Source organism: Staurois parvus, unplaced genomic scaffold (assembly GCF_062004578.1).
Source record: "Staurois parvus isolate SC_StPar_1 unplaced genomic scaffold, SC_StPar_1.0 ptg002528l, whole genome shotgun sequence".
NCBI classification, from domain to species: Eukaryota; Metazoa; Chordata; class Amphibia; order Anura; family Ranidae; genus Staurois; species Staurois parvus.
Window position 1 is genome coordinate 131,783 of NW_028320324.1, and position 12,284 is coordinate 144,066.

Below are 12,284 nucleotides of genomic sequence, written 5' to 3' on the forward strand. Positions count from 1 at the left end.
CTGTGCAGGACATTCCTGTTCCTCCATCCATCACACCTATATGAGCTTGTTTGACCTTCTGTTCCAGAACCATGGCCATTAATATAGAGGTGCCCCCTTTGTGGCTATAACATCCTCCACTCTTCTGGGATGGATTTCCATAAGGTTTTGGAGGGCGTGTGTGGAAATTTGTCCCCAATTGTGAGGTTAGATGTTGGATGAGAAGACCTGGCTCACAATTCTAATTCATCCCAAAGGTGTTTAGTAGGGTTGAGGTCAAGGCTTTGTGTAGGACAATCGAGTCCCTCCACTGGCAGACAGAGAAGCCCTGTATGGGGAACCTGCTCTTTCCTTTCGCTTCAGGCACCTTTCACTGACATTGCTCCTTCTCTCTCCCTACCCAGCAGGGCCATTAGAGCCAAGAGGATGCTGCTGGGGACAGCCAGTAATTGGATAGGTTTTCAAATCTGACCCAGTCTCTGTTGTTCCCTCCTGATTTACTGGAGCTGGCCTCTTGTTTTCTCCACCCCAACCACTGGCAGAAGTCTTGCTATGAGGACAGTTGGTTCTTCCCAGGGGCAGAATGACAGCTCATGGGGCCCCCGGGCAATAGGGGATCATGGGGCCCCTGTGTGCTCGCCCACACTCAAACCACACCCATAAAATCCTATGAAAGGTACCAGAGGCATCTCATGGGGCCCCTTACTGACCCCGGGCCCTCAGGCAGTGCCCGAGATTCCGAATGGTCAGTCCGCGCCTGGTTCTTACCTACATGAATGGCTACCCTCCCAACTTAAAGCTGAACTCCAGGCAAACAGCTAACCACAGGTTTAAAATGCACACTTGAGAACCAGCTAGTATTAGTCAGACATACTCAACTAGACGTGCGTTTTTTTTAAAATTCAAATAGCTTTGTTTAGACTAGAAAATAATAGAATTTAAAAAAAAAAGAAGAAAATAATAGAAAAAGATAGAATAGAAAAAAAAACAATAGAATAAAATAAAATAGAAAAAAGAAAACCATCTTACAAAATTCAGATTTCAAATAGAATAAATTTGACGTTGAACGCCAAATTGAATTCGAATTCCGATTTGAATTTTCGGAATTTGGCCAAATTTAGTTTTAATTGAATTAAAAAAAAAATAAACGAAATGAATTCCAAAAACAAACGAAACTAAATTATTTAAAAAACGAAACTAAATAAAACAAAACATTTAACTGGACTCATTGCGTAATGTGAAGACGTTTCCTCGCTCCTCCAATCCACTCTGAGTGTTGACATCAATGTATTTTCAGTATCCATACTGTAGGTGTATTAGGATTAATTTGTTCCATAGATGGTAGGATACAGGTCTGCTGCCTATGGGGGATGTCAGTTCGCATCGATCGTTATACTCCCAATGAGACGCAAGAAAAGTTTTGGTCTTTTCCCTACAAACATTGCTGTGTCCATGATTAGGATCTACAGGCGAGCACCGAACATTTCTATGTATACCAGTCATAGACTTTGCTTTTCAGTGCACCATTCAACGATCGGCAGTGAACATCACTCCACTGGAATACAATCAACTGTCACCAAGAAGCAGCTCCGGTCCATCCCCGAAAAGACGCAGCCTCAACACATAACAAGTAAGTGATCTCCACCAAAAACTCAAAGAGAACCTGTCACCAGACCATTCGTCACAGCAACAATATTCCTGTGAGATAACTGCCCTGTAAAATCCCCCTTGTGTAAAAATCCCAGGGCTGGATCTAGCCTATCTGATCTGGAGGTGTGGTCCCCATCCCCCATCAGAGCGCCCACTTACATCAGGTGTCTCCATCAGAGTGCCCCCTCACATCAGGTGTCCCCATCTGAGTGCCCCCTTACATCAGGTGTCTCCATCAGAGTGCCCCCTTACATTAGATGTCTCCATCAGAGTTCCCCCTTACATCAGGTGTCCCCATTAGAGTGCCCCTTATATCAGGTATCCCCATCAGAGTGCCCCTTATATCAGGTATCCCCATCAGAGTGCCCCCTTACATCTGATGTCTCCATCAGAGTGCCCCCTTACATCAGATGTCCCCATCAGAGTGCCCCCTTACATCAGATGTCTCCATCAGAGTGCCCCCTTACATCAGATGTCTCCATCAGAGTTCCCCCTTACATCAGGTGTCCCCATTAGAGTGCCCCTATATCAGGTATCCCCATCAGAGTGCCTCCTTATATCAGATGTCTACATTCAGCAGATCTGCTGCCTAGGGGGGATGTCAGTTCGCATCGGTCGTTTTACTCCCAGTGAGACACAAGAAAAGTTTTGGTCTTTTCCCTACAAACATTGCTGTGTCCATGATTAGGATCCGCAGGCAAGCACCGAACATTTCTATGTATACCAGTCATAGACTTTGCTTTTTAGTGCACCATTCAACGATCGGCAGTGAACATCACTCCACTGGAATACAGTCAGCTGTCACCAAGAAGCAGCTCCGGTCCATCCCCGAAAAGACGCAGCCTCAACACATAACAAGTAAGTGATCTCCACCGAAAACTCAAAGAGAACCTGTCACCAGACCATTCGTCACAGCAACAATATTCCCGTGAGATAACTGCCCTGTAAAATCCCCCCTTGTGTAAAAATCCCAGGACTGGATCTAGCCTATCTGATCTGGAGGTGTGGTCCCCATCCCCCATCAGAGCGCCCACTTACATCAGGTGTCTCCATCAGAGTGCCCCCTCACATCAGGTGTCCCCATCTGAGTGCCCCCTTACATCAGGTGTCCCCATCAGAGTGCCCCCTCACATCAGGTGTCCCCATTAGAGTGCCCCTATATCAGGTATCCCCATCAGAGTGCCCCCTTACATCTGATGTCTCCATCAGAGTGCCCCCTTACATCTGATGTCTCCATCAGAGTGCCCCCTTACATCTGATGTCTCCATCAGAGTGCCCCCTTACATCAGATGTCCCCATCAGAGTGCCCCCTTACATCAGATGTCCCCATCAGAGTGCCTCCTTATATCAGATGTCTACATTCAGCAGGTCTGCTGCCTAGGGGGGATGTCAGTTCGCATCGGTTGTTTTACTCCCAGTGAGACACAAGAAAGGTTTTGGTCTTTTCCCTACAAACATTGCTGTGTCCATGATTAGGATCTACAGGCGAGCACCGAACATTTCTATGTATACCAGTCATAGACTTTGCTTTTCAGTGCACCATTCAACGATCAGCAGAGAGCATCACTCCACTGAAATACAATCAACTGTCATCAAGAAGCAGCTCCGGTCCATCCCCCAAAAGACGCAGCCTCAACACATAACAAGTAAGTGAACTCCACCTAAAACTCAAAGAGAACCTGTCACCAGACCATTTGTCACAGCAACAATATTCACGTGAGATAACTGCCCTGTACAATGCCCCCTTGTGTAGACATAAGACATCCAGGACTGGATCTAGCCTATCTGATCTGTGAATGTAGTCCCTATCCCCCAATTTACAAGAGATGTCCCTATCAGAGTACCCCCTTACATCAGGTGTCCCCATCAGAATACCCCCTTACATCAGGTGTCCCCATCAGAGCGCCCCCTTACATCAGGTATCCCCATCAGAGTGCCCCATTACATCAGGTGTCCCCATCAGAGTGCCCCTTACATCAGGTGTCCCCATCAGAGTGCCCGCCTTATATTAGGTGTCCCCATCCGAGTGTCCCCTTACATCATGTGTCCCCATCAGTGTCCCCTCTTAGATCAGATGTCCTCATCAGAGTGCCCCTTACATCAGGTGTCTCAATCAGAGTGCCCCTAACATCAGGTGTCCCCATCAGAGTGCCCCTTACATCAGGTGTCCCCATCAGAGTGCCTCCTTACATCAGGGGTCCTCATCAGAGTGCCTCCTTACATCAGATGTCCCCATCAGAGTGCCTCCTTACATCAGGTGTTCTCATCCGAGTGCCCCCTTACATCAGTGTCCCCATCAGCGTATCCCCTTACATCAGGTGTCTCCATCAGAGTGCCCCCTTATATCAGATTTCCCCATCAGAGTGCCCCCTTACATCAAGTGTCTCCATCAGAGTGCCCCCTTACATCAAGTGTCTCCATCAGAGTGCCCCCTTACATCAAGTGTCTCCATCAGAGTGCCCCCTTACATCAGGTGTCCCCATCAGAGTGCCTCCTTACATCAGGTGTCCCCATCAGAGTGCCCCTTACATCAGGTGTCCCCATCAGAGCGCCCTCTTAAATCAGGTGTCACCATCAGAGTGCCTCCTTACATCAGATGTCCCTATCAGAGTATCCCCTTACATCACTGTCCCCATCAGAGTATCCCCTTACATCAGGTGTCTCCATCAGAGTGCCCCCTTATATCAGATGTCCCCATCAGAGTGCCTCCTTACATCAGGTGTCCTCATCCAAGTGCCCCTTACATCAGGTGTCTCCATCAGAGTGCCCCCTTACATCAGGTGTCCCCATCAGAGTGCCTCCTTACATCAGGTGTCCCCATCAGAGTGCCTCCTTACATCAGGTGTCCCCATCAGAGTGCCTCCTTACATCAGGTGTCTCCATCAGAGTGCCCCCTTATATCAGATGTCCCCATCAGAGTGCCTCCTTACATCAGGTGTCCTCATCCAAGTGCCCCCTTACATCAGGTGTCTCCATCAGAGTGCCCCCTTACATCAGGTGTCCCCATCAGAGTGCCCCCTTACATCAGTGTCCCCATCTGAGTGCCTCCTTACATCAGATGTCCCCATCAGAGTGCCTCCTTACATCAGATGTCCCCATCAGAGTGCCTCCTTACATCAGGTGTCCCCATCAGAGTGCCCCCTTACATCAGATGTCCCCATCAGAGTGCCTCCTTACATCAGGTGTCTCCATCAGAGTGCCCCCTTACATCAAGTGTCTCCATCAGAGTGCCCCCTTACATCAGGTGTCCCCATCAGAGTGCCTCCTTACATCAGGTGTCCCCATCAGAGCGCCCTTATATCAGATGTCCCCATCAGAGTGCCTCCTTACATCAGGTGTCCCCATCAGAGTGCCCCCTTACATCAGGTGTCTCCATCAGAGTGCCCCCTTACATCAGATGTCCCCATCAGAGTGCCTCGATTAGAATTGAATTTAAAGACCAATAAACAAAATTAAATGAATTTGTTTTGTTCTGCACATGTCTACATTCAGCTGGACTTGTCCCGTAATGTGAAGACGTTTCCTCGCTCCTCCAATCCACTCTGACTGAGTGTTGCTGTGCCGGGTTGACATCAATGTATTGTCAGTATCCATACCAGGGGTGGACTGAGCATTGGAGCACTCGGGCACTGCCCGAGGGCCCGGGGTCAGTAGGGGGCCCCATGAGATGCCCCTGGTACCTTTAATTGGCTTTTTCATAGGCTTTTTTGGGTGTGGGTGAGCACACAGGGGACCCATGATCCCCTATTGCTCGGGGGCCCCATGAGTTGTCAGTCCGCCCCTGATCCATACTGTAGCACCGAACATTTCTATGTATACCAGTCATAGACTTTGCTTTTCAGTGCACCATTCAACGATCGGCAGTGAACATCACTCCACTGGAATACAGTCAGTTGTCACCAAGAAGCAGCTCCGGTCCATCCCCGAAAAGACGCAGCCTCAACACATAACAAGTAAGTGATCTCCACCGAAAACTCAAAGAGAACCTGTCACCAGACCATTCGTCACAGCAACAATATTCCCGTGAGATAACTGCCCTGTAAAATCCCCCCTTGTGTAAAAATCCCAGGACTGGATCTAGCCTATCTGATCTGGAGGTGTGGTCCCCATCCCCCATCAGAGCGCCCACTTACATCAGGTGTCTCCATCAGAGTGCCCCCTTACATCAAGTGTCTCCATCAGAGTGCCCCCTTACATCAGGTGTCCCCATCAGAGTGCCTCCTTACATCAGGTGTCCCCATCAGAGTGCCCCTTACATCAGGTGTCCCCATCAGAGCGCCCTCTTAAATCAGGTGTCACCATCAGAGTGCCTCCTTACATCAGATGTCCCTATCAGAGTATCCCCTTACATCAGGTGTCTCCATCAGAGTGCCCCCTTATATCAGATGTCCCCATCAGAGTGCCTCCTTACATCAGGTGTCCTCATCCAAGTGCCCCCTTACATCAGGTGTCTCCATCAGAGTGCCCCCTTACATCAGGTGTCCCCATCAGAGTGCCCCCTTACATCAGTGTCCCCATCTGAGTGCCTCCTTACATCAGATGTCCCCATCAGAGTGCCTCCTTACATCAGATGTCCCCATCAGAGTGCCTCCTTACATCAGGTGTCCCCATCAGAGTGCCCCCTTACATCAGATGTCCCCATCAGAGTGCCTCCTTACATCAGGTGTCTCCATCAGAGTGCCCCCTTACATCAAGTGTCTCCATCAGAGTGCCCCCTTACATCAGGTGTCCCCATCAGAGTGCCTCCTTACATCAGGTGTCCCCATCAGAGCGCCCTTATATCAGATGTCCCCATCAGAGTGCCTCCTTACATCAGGTGTCCCCATCAGAGTGCCCCCTTACATCAGGTGTCTCCATCAGAGTGCCCCCTTACATCAGATGTCCCCATCAGAGTGCCTCGATTAGAATTGAATTTAAAGACCAATAAACAAAATTAAATGAATTTGTTTTGTTCTGCACATGTCTACATTCAGCTGGACTTGTCCCGTAATGTGAAGACGTTTCCTCGCTCCTCCAATCCACTCTGACTGAGTGTTGCTGTGCCGGGTTGACATCAATGTATTGTCAGTATCCATACCAGGGGTGGACTGAGCATTGGAGCACTCGGGCACTGCCCGAGGGCCCGGGGTCAGTAGGGGGCCCCATGAGATGCCCCTGGTACCTTTAATTGGCTTTTTCATAGGCTTTTTTGGGTGTGGGTGAGCACACAGGGGACCCATGATCCCCTATTGCTCGGGGGCCCCATGAGTTGTCAGTCCGCCCCTGATCCATACTGTAGCACCGAACATTTCTATGTATACCAGTCATAGACTTTGCTTTTCAGTGCACCATTCAACGATCGGCAGTGAACATCACTCCACTGGAATACAGTCAGTTGTCACCAAGAAGCAGCTCCGGTCCATCCCCGAAAAGATACAGCCTCAACACATAACAAGTAAGTGATCTCCACCTAAAACTCAAAGAGAACCTGTCACCAGACCATTCGTCACAGCAACAATATTCCCATAAAATCGCCCTTTGTGTAGACATAAAGCCCAGGGCTGGATCTAGCCTATCTGATCTGGGGGTGTAATCTCCATCATCCAATTTACAAGAGATGTCCCCATCAGAGCACCCCCTTACATAAGATGTCCCGATCTGTTGAGGTGGAGTGTCTGGACTCATTTATTATGAGCTCTGAATCTAGTTACTGTACAAAAAAAAAAACACAACTGCCTTGATTTTTGTTGTTCTATATGTCTAGAGTTCAGCATGGAGAACCCTTGGAGAGCAACTTCCCTGTGGAGGAGACAAGGTTTGATCCAGCAGGGGGTTGCTTTTTCAGCTGAGCTTCTTGTGTCACCAGCTTCTACGTTCTCACAAGTTCTTGCAGTTGCGGTGACAGCAGGAACCTCGACAGAAGAAGGTGGGTGGGACCGAGGGGTGGACTGTCAACTCATGGGGCCCCCCGGGCAATAGGGGATCATGAGGCCCCTGTGTCCTTGCCCACACTCAAAGCACAACCAAAAAAAGTCTATAAAAAAGGCATTTCATGGGGCCCCCTACTGACCCCGGGCCCTCGGGCAGTGTCCGAGTGCTCGAATGGTCAGTCCGCCCCTGGTGGGACCTCAGATGAAGACCGGCAGCCCTGGAAGATAGTTCTAGCTATTTCACTGTTCTGTTTGCAGAGTCTCTATCCATGCCCAATATCAGCATCATCGCAATAGGACATAGCTTCAACATCACCTGCATCTCCGAACGTGGACCTCAGGTCATCCACTATGAGCTCATCCAGGGGGACAGAATCGTGAAAAATATGACGGTCCACGGCAAGGAAGCGGCCACGTTCCAGTTTGATTATACTCCGGGACCAAGCAAGATCTATTGCAAAGCAAGGACTCCATCTGGAGAGGAGGAGATGAGTCAAGCTCTGATAATTTTAGGTGAGGAGAACAGACCTTTTTTCAGACTTGCCGAAACAAGGATACAGCTTGGACAATGAGGTGTATAAATTGGAGGCAAGGATTAAAAATCTGATCAGTTTCATGGTCTACCTGTCTTCAACCCCTCATCCTTCCAACCAGTAAACCCTTACCTAGAGGAAACTTCACCACTCCAAGCCTTATCTTCTTCTGTAATAGACGACCTCTACAACAAAAACTCCCCTCTGTCAACTATTGCACCCTCCTACTCCTTGGCCTTCCTCTACACAGGCTGCCCGCTCTTCAGTCTATTATGAATGCTTCATCTAGTTTAATCCACATTACAAACCACTCAGTGTCCTCCACTCTACTCTTCTGATCCCTTCACTGGCCCCTGCAGAGTTTCCTTCACCGTTCTCTGCCACACTTTCCACTGGCCTCCATTCAGTGTCCTCAACCCCTCTCTGCCAATCCTTTCACTGGCCTCTGCTCAGTGTCCTCCACTCCTCTCTGCCAATCCCTTCACTTACCTCCGCTCAGTCTCCTCCACCTTCTCTGCCAAACCTTACACTGGCCTCCGCTCAGTGTCCTCCACCGATCTCTGCCAATCCCTCCACTGGCTTCCGCTTAGTGTACTCTACTCCTCTTTGTCAATCCCTCCACTGGCCCTTGTAGAGTGTCCTCTATCCCTTTTTGCCAATCCTTTCACTTACCCCTGCAGAGTATCCTCAATTCCTTTTTGCCAATCCCTTTACTTACCCCTGCAGAGTGTCCTCCACCCCTCTCTGCCAACCCCTTCACTTACCCCTGCAGAGTGTTCTCCACCCCTTTTTGCCAATCCCTTTCCTGGCCTTCAATCACTGTCCTCCACCTTTCTCTGCCAATTCCTCCCACTGGCCCCTGCAGAGTATCATCCACTCTGCAGGGGCCAGTGGGAGGAATTGGCAGAGAAAGGTGGAGGACAGTGAGCGAAGGCCAGGGAAGGGATTCTGCCAATCCCTCCACGGACTTGAATTCGCTCAACTAATAAAATTCAAGATACTAACAACACCATATAAGGCCATTCACAACTCTACCCCACTCTATCCCCATCACCAACCTCAACTCAAAATATCACCCAAACCATCCCCCTCCTCTCGCTGTCAAGACTTCACCAGAGCTTCTCCCATCCTCTTGAACTCCCTATCCCAATCTGTTCACCCCCTGGAATGATGAGATAAAGAGGATCTATATAGGCACCAAATCAATCTGATTGCAGCTTACACAGGTTTAAGGGTTTAAGGGACAGACGTTTATTGGGAGGGGAGGGGGGGGGTGATATGTATTGGCTGGAGTTGGCCATTAAGTGGACCTGTTTCTTTGCAACGCTAAGGTTTTCTCTGCAGATAATATATAGTGATCTAGCTAAATATATAATTGATTGGTGTATATGGTGTGTACATATGAAGTTGGTTGTCTCATTCCACATACAGGAGAATCCCCAGATAGTGAGGACAAAGCTTGGGAAAGAGAAAAGATTGATAAGGAAGAACGGGACGCCGCACCCAAATTTCTGATTTCATTAACGCACATCCTGACGTCTGTGTCCCAACCAGTGCAGGACCTGAATGCCATCATCATCAGCGTCTGTGGCCCCATTATCCTCATTCTGCTTCTACTCGTCTTCTTAACACATTTCTGTAAGTACAAAAAGAATCCGAAAACATAAAACTGGGACCTAGAAGAGCAATGACGGGCTTGAGCCAGGACTGGGGGGGGGGGGGGAGACGCACCTCCTGCCAATGGGGCATCTCTACCTTCTTAAATTGAACTCTTTGTGAGTAAAGTCCCCATAGAAGCTTCTTGGGGAGGAAATTAAAAACCTTTCACTACTCTTCACAGCGTTTACAACAATAACCGTAAGTTCAGATGACTTAAAATGGAACTCTCCCCCCCCCCCCCACATCAACGGTAATTGCTTGTTTAGTCCTTCCCTATCAAATATAATTATATTTCTTGGTTTGCAGGCTGCCCACACCCCCTATGACAGTGCTGGGCCCCGCCACTGTGTTAGAAGAGGTACACCATACACAGGGTTCTCATGGATGAAGGTTTAGGGGCTCCAGAATGTTGGTTCTGAGCTGAGAAAATTGTTTTTTCAGTTTCCTCTGAGATTGGGAACGCCTGGATTGGGTTCTGGAGTCCGGAGGCTTCAAAGAGTATTGGGAGGGATGAAGCCTCTAACCCTATGTCCAGGTCCTACAGAAGATCAGCAGGCTGTGTGAGCAGGTGTCCACAGCCTTTATAATCAAGGGGCTGTCTGTAGTTCAGGGCTGCACTTGGCATGCAGGGGGTCTCCTGCCCAGAGGTCAGAGTGTGGGCCAGAGCAGCAGAGAGCTGTGAGAGGGCTGAGAGAGAGAGAGAGAGAGAGACAGACACAGAGTGTAACGTTTGGTGACATGGTCTGGAGGACCAGGCAGAGGTCTGAAGTGTGAGGCCAGCGCAGCAGAGAGCTGTGAGAGAGAGACAGACACAGAGTGTAACATTTGGTGAGATGGTCTGGAGGACCAGACAGAGGTCTGAAGTGTGAGGCCAGAGCAGTGGCACTGCCAGAGCAAGCCGAGAGATATTCCAGGCTGCCCACAACCCCTATGACAAATGCTGGCTCTGTGTTAGAGAAGGTACATCTCACACAGGGTTTTCACGGATGTAGGTTTAAGTGTTCTCCAGGATTGGTAGTGCTTGCATTGGGTTCTGGAGGTCAGGGCCTTTGAAGAGTCTTGGGAGGGATGAAGCCTTTAACCCAATGTCCAGGTCCTACAGGAGACCAGCACGCTGTGTGTGCAGCCTTTATAATCAAGGGGCTATCTGTATTGCAGGGCTCCACCTGGGAAACAGGAGGTCCCCTGCCCAGAGGTCAGGACGTGAGCCAGAGTAGAAGGGAGCTGTGAGAGAGAGACAGACGCAGAGTCTAAAGTTTGATGAGATGGGTGGTCTGGAGGACCAGAGAGAGGTCTGAAGTGTGAGGCCAGAGCAGTGGCACTGCCAGAGCAAGCCGAGAGATATTCCAGGCTACCCACAACCCCTATGACAACGCTGGCTCTGTGTTAGAGAACGTACATCTCACACAGGGTTTTCACAGATGTAGGTTCAAGTGCTCTCCAGGATTGGTAGCGCTTGCATTGGGTTCTTGAGGTCAGGGCCTTCGAAGAGTCTTGGGAGGGATGAAACCTTTAACCCTATGTCCAGGTCCTACAGGAGACCAGCACACTGTGTGTGCAGCTTTTATAATCAACGGGCTATCTGTATTGCAGGGCTCCACCTGGGAAACAGGAGGTCCCCTGCCCAGAGGTCAGGACGTGAGCCAGAGTAGAAGGGAGCTGTGAGAGAGAGACAGACGCAGAGTCTAAAGTTTGATGAGATGGGTGGTCTGGAGGACCAGAGAGAGGTCTGAAGTGTGAGGCCAGAGCAGCGGTGCTGTCAGGGCAAGCCGAAAGATATTCTTTGTTTATGCAGGCTGCCCACACCCCATGTGACAGTGGTGGCCCTGCCACTGTGTTAGAGGAGGTGTATCTTACACAGGGTTCTCACTGAAGCAGGTTCAAGTGTTGTCTGGGAATGATAACTCTTGTATTGGGTTCTGGAGTCCGGAGGCTTTGAAGAGTCTTGAGAGCATTGAAGGGTCTAACCCTATGTCCAGGTCCTACAGGAGAACAGCAGGCTGTGTGTGCAGGTGTGCACAGCCTTCATAATCAAGGGGCACTACACTTGATCAAACCCCCCAAATACCACCCCACCCCAGTTCCACAGAGTCCCTCCTCTTTGCCTCAGGACATCTTTTTTGCCCATCTGTTTAACGTCATTAAATGACAAGATAACGTGTAGCTATTATCTGCTTTCTATCAATTTTAGTAAGACTGAAACTTGAGGTCCCACATCAGCTGAAAGGTGGTTTTCCTTCTTCTCTTCCCAGGTAACCGCCGAGGACGTAAGGTGGGATCGAGCGTTCTGTCCTCCTGTGTATGTAAGTGTCCGACACAAATCATCAACCATCCCACTGACATTCCATGTATGTAGTCATGTATGGAGGACCTCTGCTTCTGAAAATGCAAGTTGCCTGGCTGTCACATTGACCTGCTGGGTTCAATCATTTCTAAGTTGTAGCCAGAAAATACTGAGGTCAAAGGCAGCCAGGAAGCCGGCAATTGTGCAAAAGGAGGCCAGCAATGGCCGCTTAAAGTGGACCTGAACTCAAAAAGTGAACCTTTGCTGTGA

The 12,284-nt window shown here is 49.4% G+C and overlaps 1 protein-coding gene across 3 annotated transcripts in view; it reads left to right on the forward strand.

Annotated features, from left to right (window-relative positions):
* The window catches only part of LOC149430683 (uncharacterized), a 33,667-nt gene that overhangs the window by 17,471 nt on the left and 3,912 nt on the right, over positions 1-12,284 (forward strand). For 2 of the 3 annotated variants that reach the window (XM_089666100.1, XM_089666102.1), the window contains 8 exons: positions 1,499-1,609; positions 2,377-2,487; positions 3,165-3,275; positions 5,472-5,582; positions 6,953-7,063; positions 7,797-8,051; positions 9,503-9,709; positions 11,983-12,033. In XM_089666100.1, the coding sequence (XP_089522226.1) occupies positions 1,499-1,609; positions 2,377-2,487; positions 3,165-3,275; positions 5,472-5,582; positions 6,953-7,063; positions 7,797-8,051; positions 9,503-9,709; positions 11,983-12,033 (1,068 nt within the window). The remainder of the gene's footprint in view (positions 1-1,498; positions 1,610-2,376; positions 2,488-3,164; positions 3,276-5,471; positions 5,583-6,952; positions 7,064-7,796; positions 8,052-9,502; positions 9,710-11,982; positions 12,034-12,284) is intronic. The other variant, XM_089666101.1, reaches the window with a different exon arrangement.